This window comes from Sus scrofa, chromosome 14, assembly GCF_054392235.1.
Source record: "Sus scrofa isolate SSC_HxYL_T2T_F1_AM1 chromosome 14, Sscrofa_HxYL_maternal_Yorkshire_Landrace_v2.0, whole genome shotgun sequence".
Classification (NCBI taxonomy): domain Eukaryota; kingdom Metazoa; phylum Chordata; class Mammalia; order Artiodactyla; family Suidae; genus Sus; species Sus scrofa.
In genome coordinates this window covers 98783678-98806233 of record NC_139396.1, presented here as the reverse complement: position 1 = coordinate 98806233, position 22556 = coordinate 98783678, and the positions used below count along the sequence as shown (strand labels likewise).

The 22556-nt window shown below is 51.1% G+C and overlaps 1 protein-coding gene across 40 annotated transcripts in view; it reads left to right on the top strand.

The window, feature by feature from the left end:
* CAMK2G (calcium/calmodulin dependent protein kinase II gamma) overlaps positions 1–22556 on the top strand; it is a 57441-nt gene that overhangs the window by 5327 nt on the left and 29558 nt on the right. For 27 of the 40 annotated variants that reach the window (XR_014825722.1, XR_014825719.1, XR_014825715.1 and 24 more), the window contains 8 exon segments: positions 7750–7809; positions 15020–15074; positions 15949–16014; positions 18503–18575; positions 18721–18823; positions 19254–19337; positions 19773–19867; positions 20648–20770. Coding sequence is in view for 29 of the 40 variants with exons in the window: in XM_005671088.4 (XP_005671145.1) it covers positions 7750–7809; positions 15020–15074; positions 15949–16014; positions 18503–18575; positions 18721–18823; positions 19254–19337; positions 19773–19867; positions 20648–20770 (659 nt within the window). In the remaining 11 variants the exon portion in view is untranslated. 40 annotated transcript variants of the gene reach the window in all.

Sequence of the window (22556 nt, the reverse complement as noted above, 5' to 3'; positions counted from 1 at the left end):
AGAAGGATCACCTTGAAGACTGGTTAAAAATGCAGATTCCTGGGTTCTAGCCAAAGAGATTCTATTCAGGAGGTCTAGGGTGGAGCCTCAGAATCTGCTTTTTTTTTTTTTTTTTTTTAAGCCCCACCTGCAGCATATGGAAGTTCCCAGGCCAGGGACTGAATCCTAGCTGCAGCTACAGCAACACAGGATCCTTTAAATGCACTGGCCGGGTTGGGGATTGAACCCAGGCCTCCACAGTGACCCAAGCCACTGTAGTAGGATTCTTAACCCACTGTGCTACAGCAGGAACTCTAGAATCTACATTTTTAACAAGTGCCTTAGTGAATTTCATGCAGCTGGTTCCTGAGCCACACTTTAAGAAATGCCACCTAAAATCAGTGACAGCTGTGACAGTTGCTCCTGCCATGCTTTCTGAGATTTACCAGACACACCTTGGCTGGGCCTTCTCCAGGTGGTGTCTCTGCCGGTATGTGGCCATCTGTGCACATGGGCTGTTCTGTGATTAGGGGCCTCCTTCTGAGTCCTCATATTAGGGTGTCAGTTTGTGTCCCAGACTATGGCAAGCTGAGTGGCTGAGTGACTGGTATTGTGGCATGTTGGCCACCAGAAGGGCAAAGGCTGTCCCTTTCTGGGTCCAGCTGGCCCTGGGGATTGAAATAGGATCCCCCTGGGTGGTGCCAGCTGAAAGTCTCCGCCCCCTTAGTGTTGGCCTGAGCAGCCCCCATGACATTTGTGTCCCCTGTGGTATTTCCGAATGAGACTTTCCTGTTCAGGGTCTAGGTGATGAGAAGGGAGGGTGATGCAGCAATGAGGGAGGAGGAACAGGCAGAGAAATTTGTGTAGCACTGGAACAGTGGGACTCTGGGACCTGAGGAGACATTGGAAGTTAGGTACAGAACTGTGCTTTTTTCCTGAGGGTAAAGCAGACCCGTATCTGTTGACAGAGAAAGGGGCATCCTGTGTATAAGTGACTGAGCTCCTCTGACTCTTCCTCCTGAGTGGATGAGGAGGCAGCCTGGAGGTCCCTTCTCTGTGCCAAGGGCCGGTTTCATCCTACAGTCATGCTGTGAGCTGTGAAACTTAGCTCATACAGCACTGGCCTGTCCCCCTCCTCTCCCACCCCTTTCCAGAGTAACTTTGGGTGCTGGCATCGTAGGGTGAGGTTGGAGGTTGGAAGGTGGCCCCTTCCTGTAGGAGAAGTCCCTGTTTTCTTCCTGCTGCTTGCTCTAGTCCCCTGTCAGGAGCTGTGCTCCAAGCTTTGAGGCTGTGCTGAAACTCTAGAGGTGAGTGGCTGACCCCTTTCTCTGCTGAGGCTGGAGAATGGGAAGGGGAGGAGTGGGTGTGATGGGCTTCTGCCCCTGTTTCTGTGCTTGCAGCTTTCTGGACAGCCTTGGCAGGCTGACAAAGGTCCTGATCCCATGGGTGCCGAAAGGGTGGTGACAGGAAAAGATGGGCACTTTGCACCTCTTGAGTGCCTCTCGGCAGAGGCCCTTTGTCTTCTGCCCATGGCCAGACAGAGCCATTGGGGAAACTAAGACTCAAAGTTGGCTGGTTTGTTTTGAACTGCAGGCATTCCATTGATTTACCAATGGATGCCAGTGCTCACATCCCAGCATCCTTAAGCTTCGTGGTCCTCACTCACCCCTTGGCTCTTCTCTTTATTTAATTAATTAATTAATTAATTAATTTGTCTTTTTTGCCATTTTTTGGGCTGCTCCCGCGGCATATGGAGGTTCCCAGGCTAGGGGTCTAATCGGAGCTGTAGCCAATGGCCTACGCCAGAGCCACGGCAATGCGGGATCCGAGCCACGTCTGCAACCTACCCCACAGCTCACAGCAAAGCCAGATCTTTAACCCACTGAGCAAGGCCAGGGATCGAACCCGCAACCTCATGGTTCCTAGTCAGATTCGTTAACCACTGAGCCACGATGGGAACTCTGGCTCTTCTCTTTAAAATACAGATTCTGGACATCTCGTTCCTGTGATGAATCCTGATGCATCACCCCCACACCTCTCCACTCTAAGCCCAGTGAGGCAGATCTCTCCTTTCTGCTGGCTAGGTCTCATTCTCGTCTGTACCCAGCTCTGTGGGTAGAGACTGCTCTCTGGTGGGGATATTTCCAGCCACTTCCCCCCAACACCACCTCTACTTCCTGGGCCCTATCAGCAGCAGCAGCAGCTTCCCATCTGCTCCCCTCTTTTCTCCTCCCTCTCTTTCCCCTCCCCCTGCTAGCTGCTGCCCTGGGAGGAGCTATTTTTAGGGGCTGCTTCCTGGGATGTTTTACTTGGGGCTGGTTACCATGAAGGAAATGTCACCAAAACAGTGGGCAAAGGCTGCAGGCACCCAGAGCCCTGCCGGGGGCATGGAGAACTCAGCAGCTGACCCTGTTCTGGCCCTTCAGAGTATCCAGAGTGTCCAAAGGCAGAACCTTGCCTTCTTGGGGCTTGCCAGTGACCCCATGGGGATTTTCTCTGTCCAAGCTGACTTGGAGACTTTCATTATGGGGCACTTCTTGGTGCCTCCCTCCTTTTCCTCCTTAGTTAAAGCTTCTCTTGTCCTAAGATATAAAGACCAAAGTAAGGCTCGGGTCTTTGTGTCACCCAGTTAAAACTGCTCGAGTTAGGACAAAGACAAGGGGAGGACACCAGGTTAAAGGACAGAGCCTTGGAGGTTCATGTGAGCACGTTTTAGGCCCTGTCCTGCTATCTTCACAACCCTCAGCTAGTCCCTGGGTGTGTGGGTGTGAAGGAATTAGAAGCCATGGCCCCTGCTCTTACATAATGCATGGACTTTGCTCTTAATTGGGAACTTTGCACCTTTGGAGTGAGATTCAGAGAGGAGCGGATGTGGCATCACAGTGTCAGGGTGAGGTCAGTGGGATTGTGGCTTGAGATTCCCACTGGTCAGTGCCCAAGGCCAGGGGCTGTTTATAAGCAGCTGGGGAATGCGGATTATGACACCAAATCCCTGTGCTGCCCTTGTCTCTGCTCCTCAGAGCAATGCCTCGTGGGACAGGGGGGCGGAAGGGGCCACTCAGAAGGGCAGCAAGAGGAGACACCCAGATCAAGCATCTGAACTCAGTGGAGCTGTGGGAAGCTTTTCCCAGTCCATCCTGCAGCCACAGGCACAGACCTTTGAAATACCCTTTGAAAAGTCAAGGGTGTCATTGAAATTAGAACTTGACAATCTCTAGTAGGACTCTGCACCCTTTCCCACTGACAAAGGGTTGTATGTTTAGGTGGCAGCTGGATCTTCATTGAAGCCCTGATGGCGTTTTTGGTTTTAGGGAGATGTCACTAAACTGGCCAGCGTGTCTTGGCAGGGCTGTGGCGAATCTGGCCCACCCTGCCGGCCTTGATCCTGTTGTTAAAGGAACATAAATTTGGAGTAGGTTTCTCCCTGGGTCCTGGGGGAGAGGTGTTTCTAGGGCTCTGCCTCCCCTCTGCTACATACTATCTCCTCACTGTCCACTTCCTCTTTTCTGTATCTGGTCACCCCTTGCTGCCCTTCCTTTCAGTTTAGGTATTTGGCCTTTGTGGTGCCCTAGACCAAGTCTTGAGGCACTTGGGCAGAAGGTGAAAGAGGCGAGGGCTCCAGGGATCCTTGTGTCCCAGGGCCTGGCTCTGGTGGGCTATTAGGAAGGCCTGAAGCGGGACCTTTATAATGATCACTTTTGCTTTCTGATCCTCTTGCTGCCTCTGCTCTTGAGGGGGAAAACCTTGCAGAGGGCTGTGGTTGGAGCTGGGCTGAAGGCCGGCAGGGCTAGGTCTCTCCATGGCAGTAGCACACAGGCAGGCAGGAAGTGGCCCTGTGCAAAAGCGGGAAGTGGCTCTTGTCAAACAGGAAGGGGGGGCTGGGCTGTGTGAGGGGGTGGGGTCGAGCCCAGTTGAAAGGTAGATGGGAAGAGGGTCAGCCTTGGAAGGTCTAGGCTCCTCCCTGGGAACAGTGAGCTCATTGGTCGCTGGAAGGACGGGTGTTGAAGCTGCTCCTTTATGACAGGAGCATGGGCTGGCATGTTATCACCTTGGGATGCCTGGACTTACCACTGTGGACCAGCCAGTTCAGTGGCCTCACTCCTTTGGGGACTGGGGGTGCCGAATTTACAGGACAGATTTGCAGCTGGAAAAAGGGCTCTGCAAACCTTACTTGTTCCTGGAACACCGCTGCTGCTGGGGTGGAGCCCTCTGCTTTTTCCCAGGTGTGGAGCAGCCCTGGAGGGGACAACAGGACAGGAAGTGTAGGGGAAACGGACAGGAGACAACAGCTGGAGAGACTGGGGTGGCCAACAGCTGGCCAGCTTCGTGAGGAGTGAGGAGGCAGGGAGAGAGTGGTAGGCAAAAGCCGCACGGCTCATTGAGCAGAGCTTCGGGATGGCAGGGCACCCCAGCCAGCAAGGCAGAGGACGAGGAGGATGAGGGATCCCATGGGCAGTGGCACTTCCTGGGCTGTCCTCTCTCTGAGGAGCCCCTTTGGTAACCTTTACGTGCCGGTGGTAGACTAGGGTGGGCCTTACCCAAGTGGGAGGAACACCCCCACCCCAGGGAGGCCGCAACGGAGCCAGGTCCAAGGGCTCAGTTGGTGTGCCCTGCTTAGGCTGAGGGAGGATGGGAATGACTCTCTCGGTGTCTCTAGTGATGGCCATGGCCACAAGCGCAGCCTGGGAGGCCTTGTCCGTCTCATCACCAGGCCCTTGGAAGGGAGGCTCTCCCTCTGTCAGGCCCTGTGCTGAGCATTTACCCAGATACATCACTGAATCCACAGTTGTCGCCACCTCCATTTTAGAAGTGGGGAAACTCTTTTCCCAGATATGTGCCTGGCTCACTCTCCCTTCCTTCTGGTTCTAATCAAAGGTCACCTCCTTGCTGAAGCCTCCCTGGCCACCTGTTTAAGTGGTCACTCTCCCCCTTCCCTGTTTTATTTTTCTCCATTGCACTTGCCACGACCTCTAATGCGCTGTCCAGTTGGTACTCACTGTCTGTCCCTCCCCTGACCCAGCCCCACTAGAACATTAGCTCTGTGAGGGTGGGGAGTTCTGTCTGTTTCGTTCACAGCCACATCTCCAGCATTAGGAGGGTGCCTGTCACATAGTACGCCCCAATAAATAGTTGCGAATGAATGAATGAGGCTCAGATGATTTAATAACTCACCGAGTGTGACAGCTCTGGAACTCAGTCTGGGGCTGTCTGACTCCAAAACTGATGTGTCAATGGCCAGACCCCATGACTAAGGATCAGAGCAAGGGCCAAGGTGCAGCCTGAAGTTCAGAGAAGACACAGGCCTTACCCAGAAAATGGGGCTCTACTCCTTGGAGTTTGGGGCAAACTAGTGACTACCAAGGGTCCTCTGGACCCTGGGCAGCTCCTTCGAGGAGCTGGGAGTGTGAATCTGTGTCTCTTCTCTTCCTACTCTGAGTCACTGATAAAGCCAGAGCACCCTTATTTTTAGTGCTGTTGCTGTTGTGGAATTGTAACCATTAGCCAGTAAGAGACTTAAGGGAGGAGATAAACATTAATCTTCTGGGCCTTCCCCTCAGCTGCCACCTCCGCAAGATGCAGTTCTCCTGCACCTGCCTGGGCAGCCAGGCCCGAGGGTTGTGGCTTGGAGGGTGGTTAGGGAGAGGGCTGGAGAGTCTTCAGCTTTGGGGTGGCCAGTTTGGTATTTCCATCCCATGTCGAGGGGTGGGAAGGAAGGTGGGCTGGCCGTGACATCCTCCATCCAGGTCTGGGAGAAGCAAGCCTCCCTGCCCCCAGGCAGGGTGAGTGCTGCTTCCTCAACCACCCTACCTTCTGAAGGTCCCTGACGGAGGGATCCCAGGCAGTGTGGTGGGATTAACTGAGGTTCTCCTGGCTGCACCCCATTTAGTGGTCATACCGAACCTGAGGATGGAGAGGAAGGCCTGACCCAGATCTTTGGGCAGCTGGGATGGATTAGCTGGGCAGCAGGAACTAATCTCTGCCAGTCCCCACCTCCTTCTTCCACAAAGCAGAGCCATCCCTAGAGGGAAGGTTGAGGACAAAGCTGAGGGTGGTGGTGGTGGTGGTTGGCGAAATAATAAATATGAATTCCTTCTAGTCTGTAATCTGTACATTACCTCAGACAGGTCTGGGCTTGAAATCTCAGTTCTATCCCCTTCCTACTGTAGGACCTCAGGCAAGTTATTTAACTTCTCTGGGCCTGTTTTACCATCTGTGAAATGGGAGCAGTCAATGTACCTACTTGGGAGGATGATTGTGAGGGTTGTGGGGGTCAGGGGAGGCTTATACAGGCTCTTGGCTATTTAGGTAGAGGTGGGATTGACAGAAGCCCCTACCAAGGCAGGCAGGAGTCGCTTGGTGGGTATGGATGGGAAGGTGCCTGCCCCGGCCTGGAGAAGTTGGGGTGAACTGGACTATGCCCCCTAAAGCCTGGAGCCTTCACTCGATGCTCTCACTTATCTTTATCCTGTCATCATAGCCTAGTGATGGAGAAAGAGGGCCCTAGGTTCAGACCACCTGCATCCACTGCCTATCTGTGTGACCTCTGAGCAGGTTATTTGAAACTTTCAAGCCTCAGTTTCCTTCTTTGTAATGTAATGAAGCTAAACAGATTCCCCCACTTCACAGGGTTTCTGCAACGATGAAATAAGATGATCCATGCCTCTGCCTGGCAGATAGTGAATGCTTAGTAAATAGTAGTTTTTATTACTAGTGTCATTGTTATTGACGAACCATTATTAAGCCTCTGATATGGAAGGAGCTCTAGGAAGCACCAGGTAGAGAGGTCCCACCCTTTGAAGTGCTTGTGACTGAAAGACAACTGATTTAACGTGTGATGAGAATTATAAGGGGTGCTGTGGGAGATGGGGACAGGTCATGCGGGGAAAAGTCACATCTACTGGGAGGAACAGAGAAGATGTTGTGAAGGAGGTGACTTTGACAGGATCCCAGCAAGTAGAGATGGAGAGGTGGGGAGGGCTTCTAGGCCACCTTGCTTTGGGTTGAACCAGCCTCTCTTTCTGCTTCCTAGAGCGCTGCCTTCCTGTAGAAGGAATTGACCAAGGCACCTTGCTTAGATTTGGATGCTTTTGGATTCTGGTCATTTTGTCAAAGCAGAGTAACCCTAGGGCCTGAGTGCTGAAAGATCAGAGCTCCCAGCAGTGGGTGGCCAGGAGGATCCTGGGAGAAGCAGGATTTCTGCAAAATGGGTGTCAGTAGTACCAACCTCATAGCATTATTATGAGACTAAATTAAAAGATGTATTTGCCTGGTGCAGAAGTAAGCTCTCAATAAATGTTAGCTAGTGTTATTATTTTTCAAATCATCATTTTCATGGTCAGCTTCATTATGTTTCCGTGTTGCCGTGTAGACTAAATTAGAGAATATATGCAAAACTCCTAGTACAGTGTCTGATCATGTAGCAGGTATTCAGTAAAACTTAGCTATTATTAGTAGTATTTCCAACGAGGAAGTGATTCTGGACACCCTGGTCCAGTGAAATCTCTGCTATGATGAAAAGAGCACCAGCGTTTTAGTTGAAGACCTGGATTCACATCCTGGCTCTGGCAGTCACTAGCTTGGAAAGCTTTCTTAAGGCACTTCTTCATCAGGAAAAGGTGGTCATAATACCTGTCTTCAAGATTGCCGTGATTTGCTGCATTAATTCAGAAAATTGTCAAAAGGGTGCCTAAGAATTGAAGCCATATGAATAGCCAGGTGGCCACAAACAGAATGGAAGTTTAATGGCTTTTGTTTTCTCTCTGCTTTTAGATCACCAGAAACTAGAACGTGAGGCCCGGATATGCCGACTTTTGAAACATCCAAACATTGGTAAGTGCCCTTATAGAGAGTATTTCTTGGACATTTTGTAGAAGGTGGAGAGACCAGAGATCTGATGTTTTTGTGTCAGGAACCACTTCTGTCCGCAGGCCTTCGCTGGGTGTCTTTTTTGCCTGAGCAGGGTAGCAGCTATGCCTTGCCCGGAATTCTGGGGCATTCTAGTTCAGAGACCTGAGCGCCTCCATCCCTGTGGATGTGAGGTGTCAGAATTGTTTCAGGCTCCCTTTCTCCCCCTCTCCTTCTGTCTTTGGGCTGAGGTCCAGGTCCTCGGCGTGTGAGGCTCTGGGCTAGTAGCCTGCCAGCAGCCCTCACCAGGGGCCTTCCACGGCCATCATAAAGGGTCCGGATTTTGTCTCTGGACTTGAAAGAGTTTTGTTCCTGTTGCAATGTCGTGCACACTCTGGGGTTTCCATGGCGCTCCCGTTTTTATTCCCCGGAGCCAGGAAAGCAAGCTGCCCACCCGCCTGGCTTCTCTGGAGAAGGGATGGCAGGAGCCACTCGGACGGAGAAGGAGAAAAAATTAAGAGGATTTCTCCCTGCTCCCACCCTGACTCGGGGGACAAGAGCACATTGTTGGTTGTTCTAAAGCCTGAGGAGGTTTGCCTGCCACAACCCACTCCGGCTCAGTTTTACATTGTTCAGCTGAAGTTGTCTTTGCCAAAAGCGTTGGCCCCAATTCGGTGCTTCTCGAGGAAGGGGCAGAAACTGAGCTGGCTGCAGAGTCTGAGCAGAAACCCCGGCCTTAACTTGAGGCAGAGCAGAGCAGGGAGCATCACCTAGGTTTTCCCTGAAAGCTCTGACCATCACATGTTTCCGTGCTCCTCAGGCATGGCCTCAGCATCAGGGCTCCCATGGTGCCCCAGCAGCCACCTGCTCTGCTCAGTTGGTGGCCAGGGCTGTGAGGTGATTTGCTGAAGCTTGAAGCTTCCTGCAGGGTTTCTCGGCCTCTGGCTTCCCAGAGCTCAGGCTAGAATGCTTACCACGAGCTCTTGCGTAGGAGAGCTGAGGTCGTATCCAGCCCAAGGGGAGAGGAGCTCTGAGGTAACCAGAACTCCAACCATGCAGGGCTTTATAGATGGCAATCAGCAGCTTGGATTACACCCGAAGCAGATTGGCATGGCTGGTGCTCAGCTCTGCCTGATGCTGTCTGTTCCATGGAGCCAGCACTCCTCAGCCCACGAGTCCTGGCTTTGAACTACTGGAGCTCTGAAGTTAGACCCTCACCTGAAGACAGCATGGTGGGGGCCATAGTGTTGCCTTGGGTAGGAGCGAAATGATGGAGAGGAACAGCTAAAACAGCAGTCACAAATTCAGGCATGTTTTGTTTGGCTGGCTCAGTGGTTTAAAAATATTTTTATTATTTGCCAGTATTTAAATACAAGATTTCACATTTTGAAAAAAATTCTATTTCCCAATCTTTCGAATCAGGAGGCTTGGCTCTGCTGAGCCCACGTTCGTACTTGGCCAAAATCGACTGGGGCTGGGCAATGGCTGCCTCCTTAGCCCACTGGCTATTGTCCTTCTGTTATCTCATGTTTTGCTGCCTACCTGGTCCCTGTAGGATTTGGGAGCTTGTGGCCTCTGAACCTGACAGTTCCAGAACAGGAGGAGGAAAAAGCATACGGCTGATTAAAGCCATCCATGAGCACAGAAGCATTTTGGTGGTCCAGGCCCAGGTCTCAGGGTCTGAGGACAGTAACTTGGTTTTCTTATGTGCCACGTGACTAACTCATAGAGCAATGATGAATTGTCCTCCTGGAGGGAGGAGGACAATGGGTGGAGTAGATGAGGTAGGAAGCAGAAACACATCTGCATTACTGAGACACAGACATGTTTGGCTACAGAAGGGTCAGTGTGGGATGAAGACACCTGAGAATCATCCAGGAAGTACCAAATTGGGATTCTCGCTGAAAAATGTCCTAGCCTTCTTTTGATGTTTTTTTAGAAATTAGATGCATACTTTTTGACCTTTTAGACTTGACTTGGTTTGGTAGCGCCCCCTCCTGCTTTTTTAACCACATGCCCCCAGCTCACAGTTAAGGCAGATGGACGGACCATCCACCCCTGCCATGTGCTCTGTGAGGAAGGCAGCAAGACCCAGGGAAGGCCAGGCTGGGCGCCCTCCCTCTGTCAGCATCTGACTGCCTAGAACTGTGCATCCATTTCATGACTGCTCCCAGATTCTGAGGGGTGTTGGTCCAAGGCCCTACTCTGGGGTCAAGGGCAGGGAGAGGGAGGGGTGAGTCAGGACTGTGTCCTAGGAGAGCAGGCTGGCCAGACTGTCTGGCTTCCGGTGGGAACCAGGGCTCCTGGAGATGTCAGGGAGCTTCGGGTCCAGGAGGCAGGGGTTGCCATGGATCCTGACCTGTTTTGAGGCAGAAGAGGAGGCAGTTTTGTCCCCCTAATTCAGTATTCCTCTCCTCTCCCCATGGCTCTGTCCTTCAGAGCTGTGGCCCTTTTGGCTCTAGCCTCTAACTCCATCCCGCAGGGCTACAAGTGGACCAGCCCAAGAGACGTGCAGAATTGAGGAAGCTGAGAGCAGAGATCACATGGTCAGCCTCTGGTTATTGTCAGACTCAGAGACACTTGAATTCAGAAGAGTGTTTGGTACAAGGAGCCAGCCATCCCCATTTTTTTTCCCTAAGAGATAGTCTGTCCCGGGAGTTGAAAGCCTGCTGCAAGAATGAACCCTAATGCAGACCATGGGCTCCAAGTGATAATGATGCGTCAGTGTAGGTTCATCGGTTGTAACAAATGTGCTGCTCTAGTGGGGCTGTTGATAGTGGGGGAGTGCGGGGACAGGGAGTCCGTGGGAGCTCTCCATATTTTCTCTCAGTTTTGCTATGAACCCAAAATTGGTCTTTAAAATGAGTCTATTAAAAAAAAAAAAAAAACGCTGTTGGTTATAAGGCACCCTGCAGAACCTAAAACAACCCTGGGAGAGTGGCCAGAGGTGTGGAGTTGAGAGGAGGAAAACGGCAGTAGCGCTAATCGTCTAAAGTCTGAATGGAGTGTCTTCTACCTGTGATCTGCGTGCTCCCTGCTCTAAATTCCTCTAATGAATAGACTCTCTCTTCCTTCGTGCTGAGCTGCCCCAGCAGTTTCGATCACAGTCTAGCATTGTGGTTTAGAGCAGTGCTTCTCAAACTTTCATGTGCTCATGAATCACCTAGGGATCGTGTTAAAATTCAGATTCTGATTCAGTAGGTCTCGGGTGGACCTGAGCTTCCTCATGTCTCCAGGGGATGCTCAGGCTGCTGGTCTGTAAAACACACATGGAAGAGCAAAGGTCTGTGGCTTTGGTGTCAAGTCCTCCAGGTGTGAATCTGGGATTTGCCAGGTAGCTATGACCTCTAGCTCATGATTTCACCCACCTGTGCCTGTGTTTTGTCATCTCTGCCTCTTTGTGGAGTCGTTTTGAGAGGGTACACGGCAAGCAGAGGAGGCTTAGGAAATCAACAGAGGTGTTGAAAATGGAGATCCAGCTCCCAGAAGTGATCCCTCCTAGACCCCCCGCCAGCTCCAACTCTGTTCACAAGTTATTCAAGCCAGGCTGCCTTCTACCTCGGCCCAGGGCCCTTACAGCTAATACGAAGAACAGCAAGAACCGTTGCAAAGAAAAGGAAGGAAGCACTGGGTCGTGACTGAGCAGCTCCCACATCCCTGCCCACCTGCCTCTGGAGGGCAGCCCTCATCCCACACCAGCCCCCGGGACAACAGGACCTCCCTCCCACTGTGTTATTTCTGTGGACTCAAACAGTGATGCTTTTTCAATGCTTTTTTGGACCAAAGTTTGTTAGTTAAAATGTGGCATATTGTTGGGTGGTTTTTAAAGAATTGGAAGTAACCACAAAATTTGGGTTGTGGCTTTGTCAGTACTTGAAGGTATGAGACATGAAGTATTTAGGGTATTTTCTGGTCTCCTCTTCCTTCCACAGTTTGTAAAGCACAGTAATTAGGTTTATCACTATAACACAGTAAATGCTTTCTACTCCTTTTCCCAGATCTTCCTGTCTGCAGACTTGGCCTGGCCCTCCTTGGCCTTCGTACCCTCTCATGACTGTGGAATGGGCTGGGTTTTGGATAATTTTCTTCCACACATCCTTAACACCCTTTACTTCTCACCAATACCCTTTAGCACAGTCATGCTTGGTTCCATATTTGTGTAAAGGCTGCTTTAAAGCCCGTCTTCCTATTCCCTGGAAGCTGTGTGGTGGCAGGGCCAGGTTTCCCTTCTTCACGGCCGTGTCCGTGGCATGTACAGCCACGCCTGCTCCAAGGAAGGTGCCAAGCGGACATTGTTGAGCAAATCAGAAAGGCCGGGACTAGTGGGGACAGGTTGGAGCTCCTTTGCCTAAGAGGATGGAGAAAGTGACTCCCTCGCAGGCAGTTCTGCAGTATCAGGGATCTTGATGTCAGTTTGCTTTGGCTTCAAGTCTCAGCCCTGCCACTGAGTATTGCCTTGAGTGAGTTTCTTGTGGAGCCTCAGTTTCCTCTTCTGTTAGATGGAGGTAATAAGAGTACCCACCCCACAGAGTTAATGTGAGGGTTCAATCAAATAACATGTGTAAAGCACTTGGCATCGTGCCCAGCACATTGAAACAGCTCAACTAAGGTATTATAATTTGGATTATTATTATCAAGAATCTGCTAATTTGGCACTTAGAGTGATGCAGTCAAGCTTCTCCTCTTGTTCTCAGTTTCCTGTTAATTTTCTCCCCAAACGGGGTGGGGTGGTGGGGAGGAATAGCAGTCTCGCTCAGAGATGGAGCCCTCCACACCTGTCCCTCCTTGTCTTGGCGGTGCCTTGCTGAGGAGCACATCAAAGCCACTGTCTGGGCTGGGTTGGCAGGGCAGGATTAGTCAGTCTTCTTTGCTGCTCCCATCCGGGCTTCCTCTCACCTGGGCTCTGTGTGTGGCCATCCTGGAGAAGGGCAAGTGCCAGTGACTCCTTGCGTGGGCATGGGTACCTGCCCTTTTTGCCCTGTTCTCAGCCCTGCTGTGCTGGGCTGGCGGTTGGGCTTGGGGGCAGGGGTCGTGGAGAGGCAGGAGAGGTCCTGGGGTGGCAGGACTCCCCTGGGTGTGGCTATTAGTGTCATCTTACCTGCTGCGGGTCGTTAGTGCACCATCCTGCTGCTGTTAGTCACCTCCTTAATGAAGCTGGTCTTTAGCTTCTGGGACAGCTGATTTCCTGGGGATTATTTGTATTACACACTTTAATGCTTTTTAATAGCAAATTTTTAATTAAATGGAAAGTCCTTTTGGAAGCTAGGGAGCAGCAGCTGTAGCCGGACTCAGCATGAGACACTGACTCCGGCTGGAAAAGCACAAGCAAGGAGGGAGGGTGGCAGGGCTTTGGGGGATCTCCCCAGAGCATGGCTGGGTCAGTTAGGGTGGGAGGGAGGCAGGAGTCTGGCTGTAACTTCCTCCTGTCCCCCACAGGCCTAGAGAAGTGTGAGCTTGTTTGCCCAAATACAGGAAAGAATCATTTGAGGAGGAGGGATTTTAGAAGTACCAGCTGCCTTCTATCCCATTGGTAAATTGCAGAAATACTGAGTTCAGGTGGAATTTGGGGGTTGAGTAACTAGATCAGAGCTAATAAGGTCGGCAGTATGAAGCGTAAACAGTTGTCAGGCCCTGGTCTAGCCCCGGCAGGCCTGAGTCCTCATTTGTCAAGTGAGGAAAACCACGAGGCTTTAGTGATGGCTGAGTGCCTGTATTTTACATTCGGCTGACTCGGCTTTGGTGGGAAGGGGATGTAGGGAAGTGCCTCAGCCCTGATGAAATGCCCTGACACTGGCAGCTGTTGTTTGAGCTCCTTGGGCCCAACATGGACAAGACATGGTGTTTTCTCTGTATCAAAGAACTTCTCTGATTGGTTTGATGTCAGGCCATTCCTGAAGTGTTCTGTGAGGTGCTCCTGGCACTGCCAAGGGTTGGAGTAAAGGTCGATCAGAGGAGCCTTTGGAACATAGGTTCCCCATCAAGAGAGTGCAAGTGAGGGGAGGGACGGGAGCAGTGGGGATGCTGGGCCAGAGCAAAGTTGCATTTACATTAGAATGTTGTTCAGGGGGTGGCATTAACCCAGAGGTAGATGGCTTTGTAGGCAGAAGCTTGGAGAGGAGACCTCAGAAGACATTAGGTTGGGTGCTGGCCCAAGTGCTCTGGAGCCCAGGAGTGGGGAGGGATCCTGCTCGCTGGCCTTTTCTTGCAGTTGGTGAGTTCGCTTGGTCTACTCTGTGCTGTCATAGGCACATTTGTGAGTGGTTTCTGCCTCCAGGCTCTATTGTTTTGCTGCCTGGGTGTGTGGGCTACTCCACCTTTCTTATACGAAACAATGGTATAGACACATATCTGGAGTCAGGAAGAGCTGAGTTCATGTCTGGACCCACCACATCTTTGGCCCTTGGCAAGATACTGTATGTCTTTGAGCCTCCGGTGTCCTCATGACACGGGAGTGGTCATCAGGAGTAATAGATTCCTTGAAGGCAGGCCCTGTGTCCCTCCTAAATCCCAGCATCTACCATAGGGTCCAGCATACAGTAGGCTCTCAGTCAATGCTTGTAACCTAAGTAATGTGCACAGAGAGCCTAACACAAGGCCTAGCACGTAATAAGCCCTTAATAAATGGTTATTGTTGTTGTCGCCTGAATCTGTGTGTTGCCTCCCATGCTCACCATCCGTCACCCTCACTCCACGCGCCTTCCTGCTGGGCTCTGCCCTTCCTGCTTCTTCCCCTCCCCTTGATTCTTCTGTTCCCATCTCCTCCAGGCCCTCCGGCTCTCCCCTCTTGTCCATCTCTGTCCCCCTACAGTCTGTGTCCCTGGGTGCTTCTCGCTCTGTGTTGCACCCTCACACATCATATCCCAGGACCACTTTCTCTGGGACCAGCCACTCTGGGAAGAAAGTTCTTGCTTTGCTCCGTCTTGTCTTACTTCTTAGCCCCAAAGCTTCTGTCTCTCGCCTATATCTGAGGCAGTCTGAGGTGGTAACTGGAGTGCTAGACCTGGGGTCAGCTCCATGGCTGTGTCACCCTGGGCAAGGGGTGCTGGATGTGCAGCCCCCCTCTCAGGGCTGCTGCTTCAGGAGAGAGCCTGTGGGGCTGCCAGGATGGGGCAGGGCTGGGATGGCTGCGGAAGAGAGGAGTAGCATTTCCAAGTTTTCTCTCTGTTAATCTCTGTCCCCATCTCCTCTCTTGCAGTACGCCTCCATGACAGTATTTCTGAAGAAGGGTTTCACTACCTCGTGTTTGACCTGTAAGTGCCGCTTTTTGAGGGTGTGGGGGCCTTTCCCTCCAGCTGGCTCAAGAGAAAGGCTTGGAAAAAAGGCCAAAACTGGGTCTTCAGCCTCTGCCGAGGGTCCCTCTCCTTTGCCCGAGGAGAGGAGTTTGATTTTGAACTTCCTCTGGTAATGGGCAGGTTGCCCAGGGTCTCATTGCTCACTCAGAATCTCCCCAGGGCTCTGAACCCCGGGTTGGCATTGCTCTTGCATTTCCGTTCAGCAGCACACCTTGTGCAGTTGCTTTTTTCTTGTTTCTTGGTGTGTTGTCCTTAGTAGAGAAATAGAATGTATTAGCTCTTTGCATGACCGTAAAAATTCGGGAAAATGAAGGTACCTTTTTTTAGTTGTAAACTGGGCTCCCATTGGTCTCTCCTCCACTTTGGTTGTGGTTTAATATCTTAAAGGTGGCTCTTCACCTCCTGGAAATGCCCCTCCGGTATTTTCAGGGTTGGGTCTCTGTGTCCTTGGTCTCATTATTCTTCAGCTTCAGTAGTAGGTCTGTCCTTCTTGGGCAGCTGTATCTTAGCATTCATACCGGTCTCAAAAAAAATGATGACTGTTTGAGTGGGTCGATTATTTTCTCGTAGATGCCTGTGTATTCATCTCTATCAGAGTATCAACTAATCTATAGGTTACAGGAACAGAAAAGTGCGAGAGAAAGGGTGGATCCATGTTGTCCCAAGGAGAAGCTCTACATCATTGAGGCTGGAGTATGTTCTGGGCTCTCAGATGAAATGCATGTGGTGTTGAGAGTTCTCTGAAAGCTGTTCTAGAGGATGTCCTGTTACCTGTTGGATGCTGGGTTCGGCCACCTGACCTGCCTCCTCTAACCCTCTTTGTTGGTTGCAGTGTTACTGGCGGGGAGCTGTTTGAAGACATTGTGGCCAGAGAGTACTACAGTGAAGCTGATGCCAGGTGAGAAGAGGGGCCTGTGGTTTAAGTGGCAACTTGACTACCTCAAGGGACCAGGCATTGTGCCTATTTGAATAGTCTTCAGGGAGATTAGAAGGGCTCTTATCTGGACAAAGACTGTGTAGAGCTGGACTCAGGCTCCGTTCTGTGGGCAATATTAGAAATTAAAATGCAGCATTCCCAGACCGATTTTTTTACAAAGCTCTTACAGATCTCCTTTACCCTCGCACACCAGAAATACCTTTTCTCTGCACCAGTGCATACTCATAAGTATGCCCAAGGGCCCTCCCTAGCCCCACTTCTCTCTTTGGACAAACCATGTCTCGAAGGAGTAGAAACATCTGGGTTAATAATCCAACCAGGAACCTTTCTGGGAGATTTCAGCCTGTATCACCTTGTGTCTTGACCACCATGACCAGCCTCCATTCGGGGCCTCTCAGGCTGGAGGACCATTCCTTGGCCACACCCCTCAGCCCCCAGTCCTCCAGGAGGCCCTGGCAGCTCCTTCATGTGACACAGCAGAATTCCTCCCACTCCACAGCTCTTGGGCGCTTGTTTGGGCTGCCTTTCCCTCCTCGGCTCCTCCCCCGGGCCCGAGTTTTCTCCAAGGGTGATGTCCTTACAACCTGATCTTGGTCTCTCCTGCCTGCAGCTTCTCAGGCAGATGTGGCAGCTCTGGCCGCTCGCAGGGTGGGGGAGCACAGCTTCCTCACAGATTTCTCAACCCTGAGAGGCCAATGTTTGCTGATCAACTTCAGATGCTTCAGCCTCGGGAAAAATTCTCAAGTGGGAGATGAATTCCAGTGCCAGCAGGGGAGGACCAGGCTCTGGGGCGGGAAGAGGCGGTGATAGTGCAGGGAGCCTGGCGGGGAGGAGGGAGAGCCGGGGCGGGTGACTGTACCAGTGGGCTTGGCCTGGCTCTGCTGGGACAGTTCGCACTTTTGCCATTTTTGGCCAGAAGGCTCTCCCTGCTAGCTTGGCTCTGTTCTAATTATACATTTCTGTGGAGACTCGCCTCTTCAGCTCAGTCTTAAAGTCTCTTTGCCCTGTTCCTGGGCCATGTCCTATAGAGAGGCCCAAACCTCAGCCTTTAGGAGCCCAGCAAGACCTCTTGGCTCTTGTGGAAGCCCTAGCATCAGATTTTAGAGAGAAGGAGTAATAAGTCCAGGTCACCAGCCCAGCACCCACTCCACACACTTGGTAGAACCGGCTCTGTTCCTCAGGCCGAGGCTCCTCAGTCTCAGCACTACTTACACTTGGGGCCAGATAAATTTTTGTTGTGAGTGCCCCACCTGTGCATTGTAGGTTTAGAAGCATCCCTGGCCTCTACCTGCTTGATACCGGTTGCACCCTTCCTCTCAGTAGTGATAACCAGCAGTGTCTCCAGGCATTACCCGAATTGCCCTGGGGGCCAGAATTGTCCCCTAGTTCTCACTAGTATTCTAGACTGCCAGCACACCCCTCCAGGAGTTTGCCTGCAAGTGTGACAGGATGGTTTGGAAGGTGGACAGCCTGATTGAAGAATCAGCAGCTAGGGAGTTCCCATTGTGGCTCAGTGGAAATGAATCTGACTAGCATCCATGAGGATGCAGGTTCGCTCCCTGGCCTCGCTCAGTGGGTTAAGGATCTGGCATTGCCGTGAGCTGTGGTGTAGGTTGCAGATGCAGCCTGGATCCTGCGTGGCTGTGGCTTTGGCATAGGCCGGCAGCTACAGCTCCAATTTGACCCCTAGCCTGGAAACTTCCATATGCTGTGGGCGTAGCCCTAAAAAGACCAAAAAAAAAAAAAAAAAAAAAGGAAGAATCAGCAGCTAAATGTGACTTTAGGTTAATTTATCTTTTTGTTTGCAAAATTGTTATCAGAAATGTTCCTCAGGTGCCTGTTGGAACCCCCTTAAGTACATTGACTCTTGATAGGACCTGTGTCCTCATTTTATCTCCCCTGCTGGATGGTAAGCTTTAGGCCAGACACTGGGTCATTTTTATAGCTGATGTCCCCAGCACAAAGCCTATAAGTACCTGATAAATGCTTAAATAGATGATTTTTATACCCACCCCCAAAACAATTAGGCTTAGTTGGACTGTCCTTCCTAAGGTGCTACCACAGGCCTCTTCTCTAAGAACAGAGAAGGTCAAAGAGAAAGAAGGAAGGGGTTGGATGGTCTCTTTCTCAGTAGCCTGAGGTGTCCCCCAGTTTCTTGGAAACAAATGATATGTTGGGCCTTTACATTCTAAGGAGGCATGCTGAACCCTCTTCTAGGCTGTCCACTGCTATTATCTAGTAGGAGACCCTGGACAAACCACTTAATCAGCTTGGGCCTTGGTTTCTTCTTCTGTAAAATAGTTTGAACAGATGGTATCCAAAGTCCAAGGTTCTAGTTTCTCATTCAGTGATTCTCTGTGAATCTGTGACCTAGAGTTCAGTGCTTTGGTCCACAGCATGTGGTCAAGGATGGTTTCACCTTGCACTGTCCTTTCCTCTTCTTTTCCAGCCACTGTATACATCAGATTCTGGAGAGTGTTAACCACATCCACCAGCATGACATCGTCCACCGGGACCTGAAGGTACGACCCAGGTTCCCTTTTGCCTCTTGCTTGTGAAGCCTTGGCGCCACCTGGTGCCAGGCGGTAGTATTGCCAGGGCCCAAATTAGGCTCCCTATGGGCTGCGGCGTGGGTGCCTCACAGGGTTCTCTCTCTTCCTTATACAGCCTGAGAACCTGCTGCTGGCGAGTAAATGCAAGGGTGCCGCCGTCAAGCTAGCTGATTTTGGCCTAGCCATCGAAGTACAGGGAGAGCAACAGGCTTGGTTTGGTAAGAGTGACCCTGTCTTCCTGGAATGCGGCCCCCGCCCTTCCTCCTCTTCCTGATCTGCCTTCCTCTTTGAGAACTAGAAGCCAGACCCTTAATGGTCCTGGCCTCCCCAGAGACTGGAGGAGGGGAGGGTGCAGAGCCCCCCCTGGCCCTACGTGACTCAGTACAGTGAATCTAGCTGCTGTCAGCACTGCGTTCTTGCTGCCTCTGGAGAGGATGGGAGTTGCTGGTAGACACACGGAGACTTGCCCTCTGATTTAGATTCTGGGCACTGCAAGAAGCCCGGCCCGTCATCTCCTGCTACCCACAGACCGAGAGCTTATGTAGCAAAAGCAGCAGAAGTGAGAAAGGACTTGGGGGAAATCACTGACGTGGATTTAATGAGAGAGAAAGTGGGTTCAGTGTGCCTCCGCTCTCTCTTCCGCTACAGGTTTTGCTGGCACCCCAGGTTACTTGTCCCCTGAGGTCTTGAGGAAAGATCCCTATGGAAAACCTGTGGATATCTGGGCCTGCGGTAAGCCCATTCCACATGCTCAGCTTTTTGGTGTTAAGAGCCCTCGTCTTCCAGCGATGGCAAGAAAGAGGCATTGCTCTTCCTTGCGGGTCCCAGGAGTGTCTGGTGGATGTGAAACTACGGTGTTTGCTCTAGTGCCCCGGGATACCCTCCTTCCCAAGTGCTTCCTAGATGGTGTTGCATTCTTCTTGAAGAGGGATTTGCCCGTGCCTGAGAGGGTGGGTTGTGCCTAAAGAAATCCCTAATGTGGCTTTGTGACATGGGGAATGAAGTACATAGCAGGGGGTGCTGGTGGCCCAGCATTATTGACTGGCATCCACTTCTCCCTCTGGTATGGCCCTTGACTTTCTGGGTGGCTCTGAGCCCTGTGTGGCTTTTTTTAGTTCCTCAGCAAAGCTGGTGATCGACTGCAGTGACCTGTGTTCTGTCTTATAGGGGTCATCCTGTATATCCTCCTGGTGGGCTACCCTCCCTTTTGGGATGAGGATCAGCATAAGCTGTATCAACAGATCAAGGCTGGAGCCTATGACGTAAGGACCAGTTTGTTCCCGCTCCTCTGACTCTGTCCATAGGGTACAGGGAGTGTCAGGGGACTTTGAGGACCCAGGGATGGGCATATAGGTCTCCTTTGTGGTTTTCTTTTGGTTTTTGTTTTTGTTTTTTGCCGCCCTGCGGCATATGGAGTTCCTGGGCCAGGGATCGGATCGAGCTGCAGTTGTGACCTACCCCACAGCTGCAGCAGCATTGGATCCCTAACCCACTCTGCTGGGCCAGGGATTGAATCTGCATCCCAGGGCTCCAGATATGCGTCCCAGGGCTCCAGATATGCTGCCGATCCCATTGCACCACAGTGGGAACTCCTAGGTCTCCCTTCTTGCCACCACCTGTCCCAGGGAGCAACTTTTTTGCACAGCCACTTTTGGTAGCTGTAAAATCACGACATCCACTGAATCCCTTTGGTCTGTTATTTGCAGAGAACAGTGTGGCCCTATGGTGTGGTGCATGACTAGGGACCAGAAGTCTGGCGGCTCCCTCCACTGTCGTGGAGCTTTGAGCAGAGCGTTGAGCCACTGTGTATTTTCCTCCTAGTAGAGAGATGGGGTTGAACTGGAAGGTATTGGAGTCTGGCGTTCTAATCATGATTGTTGTGTTTTCTTTTCCCGGTCTTTAAGTTGACCCAGGTCCTTGAGTACCCCGGGGCTCGTCCCACTCCCTGCCAGGCAGCTTTAGGTAGCAGCGAGTATCCCAGTTACGGAGGATGTGAGTCTCACAGCTTTCACATCCCTCTTTCCCCTCTTCCTGCTTCTTAGTTCCCATCACCAGAGTGGGACACGGTGACTCCTGAAGCCAAGAACTTGATCAACCAGATGCTGACTATAAACCCCGCAAAGCGTATCACAGCTGACCAGGCTCTCAAACACCCATGGGTCTGCGTAAGTGTCTTCCTTCGAGATCAAGGAGATCAGGGATGTGCCCTCTTTACCCTCCTTCTTATCAGCAGAAAATAATCATTTTGGGCCCTGAGCTAAGACCCACCAGAGACAGAGGGGGACTGAGTAGGGCCCAGAGGCAACAAATGTCACCAGGAAGGAGTCAGGGAGGCGACTGGGGCTAACTGGCCTCTACCTCGCTCTCCCCCACTCACTTGTGTGGTGTGATTTAGTTTTGATCTTGAACAAGGGCTTAGGGTGACCCTTGCACACTCTAGTTGATGATAGAAAGCAAAAGGCAGAACTCAAAGTGAATTGCCAAGCTTAGGGTGCATATTCAGATCTCAGCTCTTATACAGCTGTAATGGAAATTTGACCAAGACCCAACAAATAAACAAAAGGGGCCCCTGAGCAGTGAAAAAAGGCCCCTGAAGTTCAGTCCTAAAGCTCACCCTAGGAGAGCCCCCGGGCTATCAGAATGGGTCAGCATACTCTGTTTTCTTATACAGTTCTAGCAGGATGCAATAGCTTTTTACACACAAGAGGGCCTGCTGCACTTAGGCCCCCTGACGACCATGATACATTTATTTATTTGTTCTTTCCCATGTTTACTGAATGCCTCTTTGGTGTCAGTCCTTGTGTGGGTGATAGAGATACAAAGATGAGTAAGGCAGGGTGCCTTCCCCCAAAGATCCCACAGATTATCTTGGAAGACAGGTGCTCAAGCAGGCAGCCACTCTGAAGTGTGACAAGTACATGAAAGAGTCTAATGAGTGCGTAGGAGCTCCCACTGTCTCTATGGGCAGTGGGATTCCTGAAGGCTGCATGGAGCAAGTGAACTCCACCCTGGTTCTTGGCAGGTGACTGGTTGTTCCCCAAGATGACAACCAGCAGACAGAAGTTAGCATGGGCCAAGGTGAAGGACCATATGGAATTGCAGCGAGTTTAAGGAAGGTTATGAGTTTGGTTGTAGGCGAAGGTTGAACCACAGGAATACAAGAGAATGAACCTAAAAAGAGTCCATGACATAAAGGATTCTGCACAAGGAATTTGGACTTTATTCTGAAAGCATAGGGAACCATTTAAGTGTTTTAAAAAGGGAACAAAGTATGCAATTAAGAAAGATCATTTTGGAAGCTGTGTAGAAAATGGAATTGAAGAGGAAAGAGGCAGAGCAGAGAGCTGAGAAAACTGCCATCATTGTCTAAGCGAGTCCAGATGAAGTCTCAGCTGAGGGCAGTGATAGGAGAGTGGGCGGTGTGGCAAGGAGTGGACGAATATGAGGGATATCGAAAGACAGAATAAAAAGATTTAGTGACTGACTGGATTTGGGGAGTGAAGGAGAGAGAGGGATCTGTGGAGACTGCCAGGTTTTGAGTTGGTAACTGAGTGGAGTGTAGTGCCATTCACTAACCCAGAGGAAACCCAGAGGAGGAGCCAGTTTGTGAAAAAGGGGATGATTTTAGTGTCATACGTATTAAGTGCTATGTCTGAGGACCTCCAGCTGGAGATATCCAGTGGGTAGTTGGAAATTTGGAAAAAAAGTTAAAAATTGGAAATATAGGTTATAGTCATTTCTATATGCATGATATTGGGGCTGTAGAAATGGATGGGATTGTTTCTGTGCTGATCACATTCTCACTGTGGCCTATTGAAGAGAAGAGAGGGCCACCAGCATTTAGTAGCAGGGAGAGTTAGAGGAGCCGGCAAAGGGGACTGAGAATGAGAACTTGTGTGGGAGAAGGAGGATCAGGAGATCCTGAGAAACAAGAGGTCTCAGTAAGGGAAT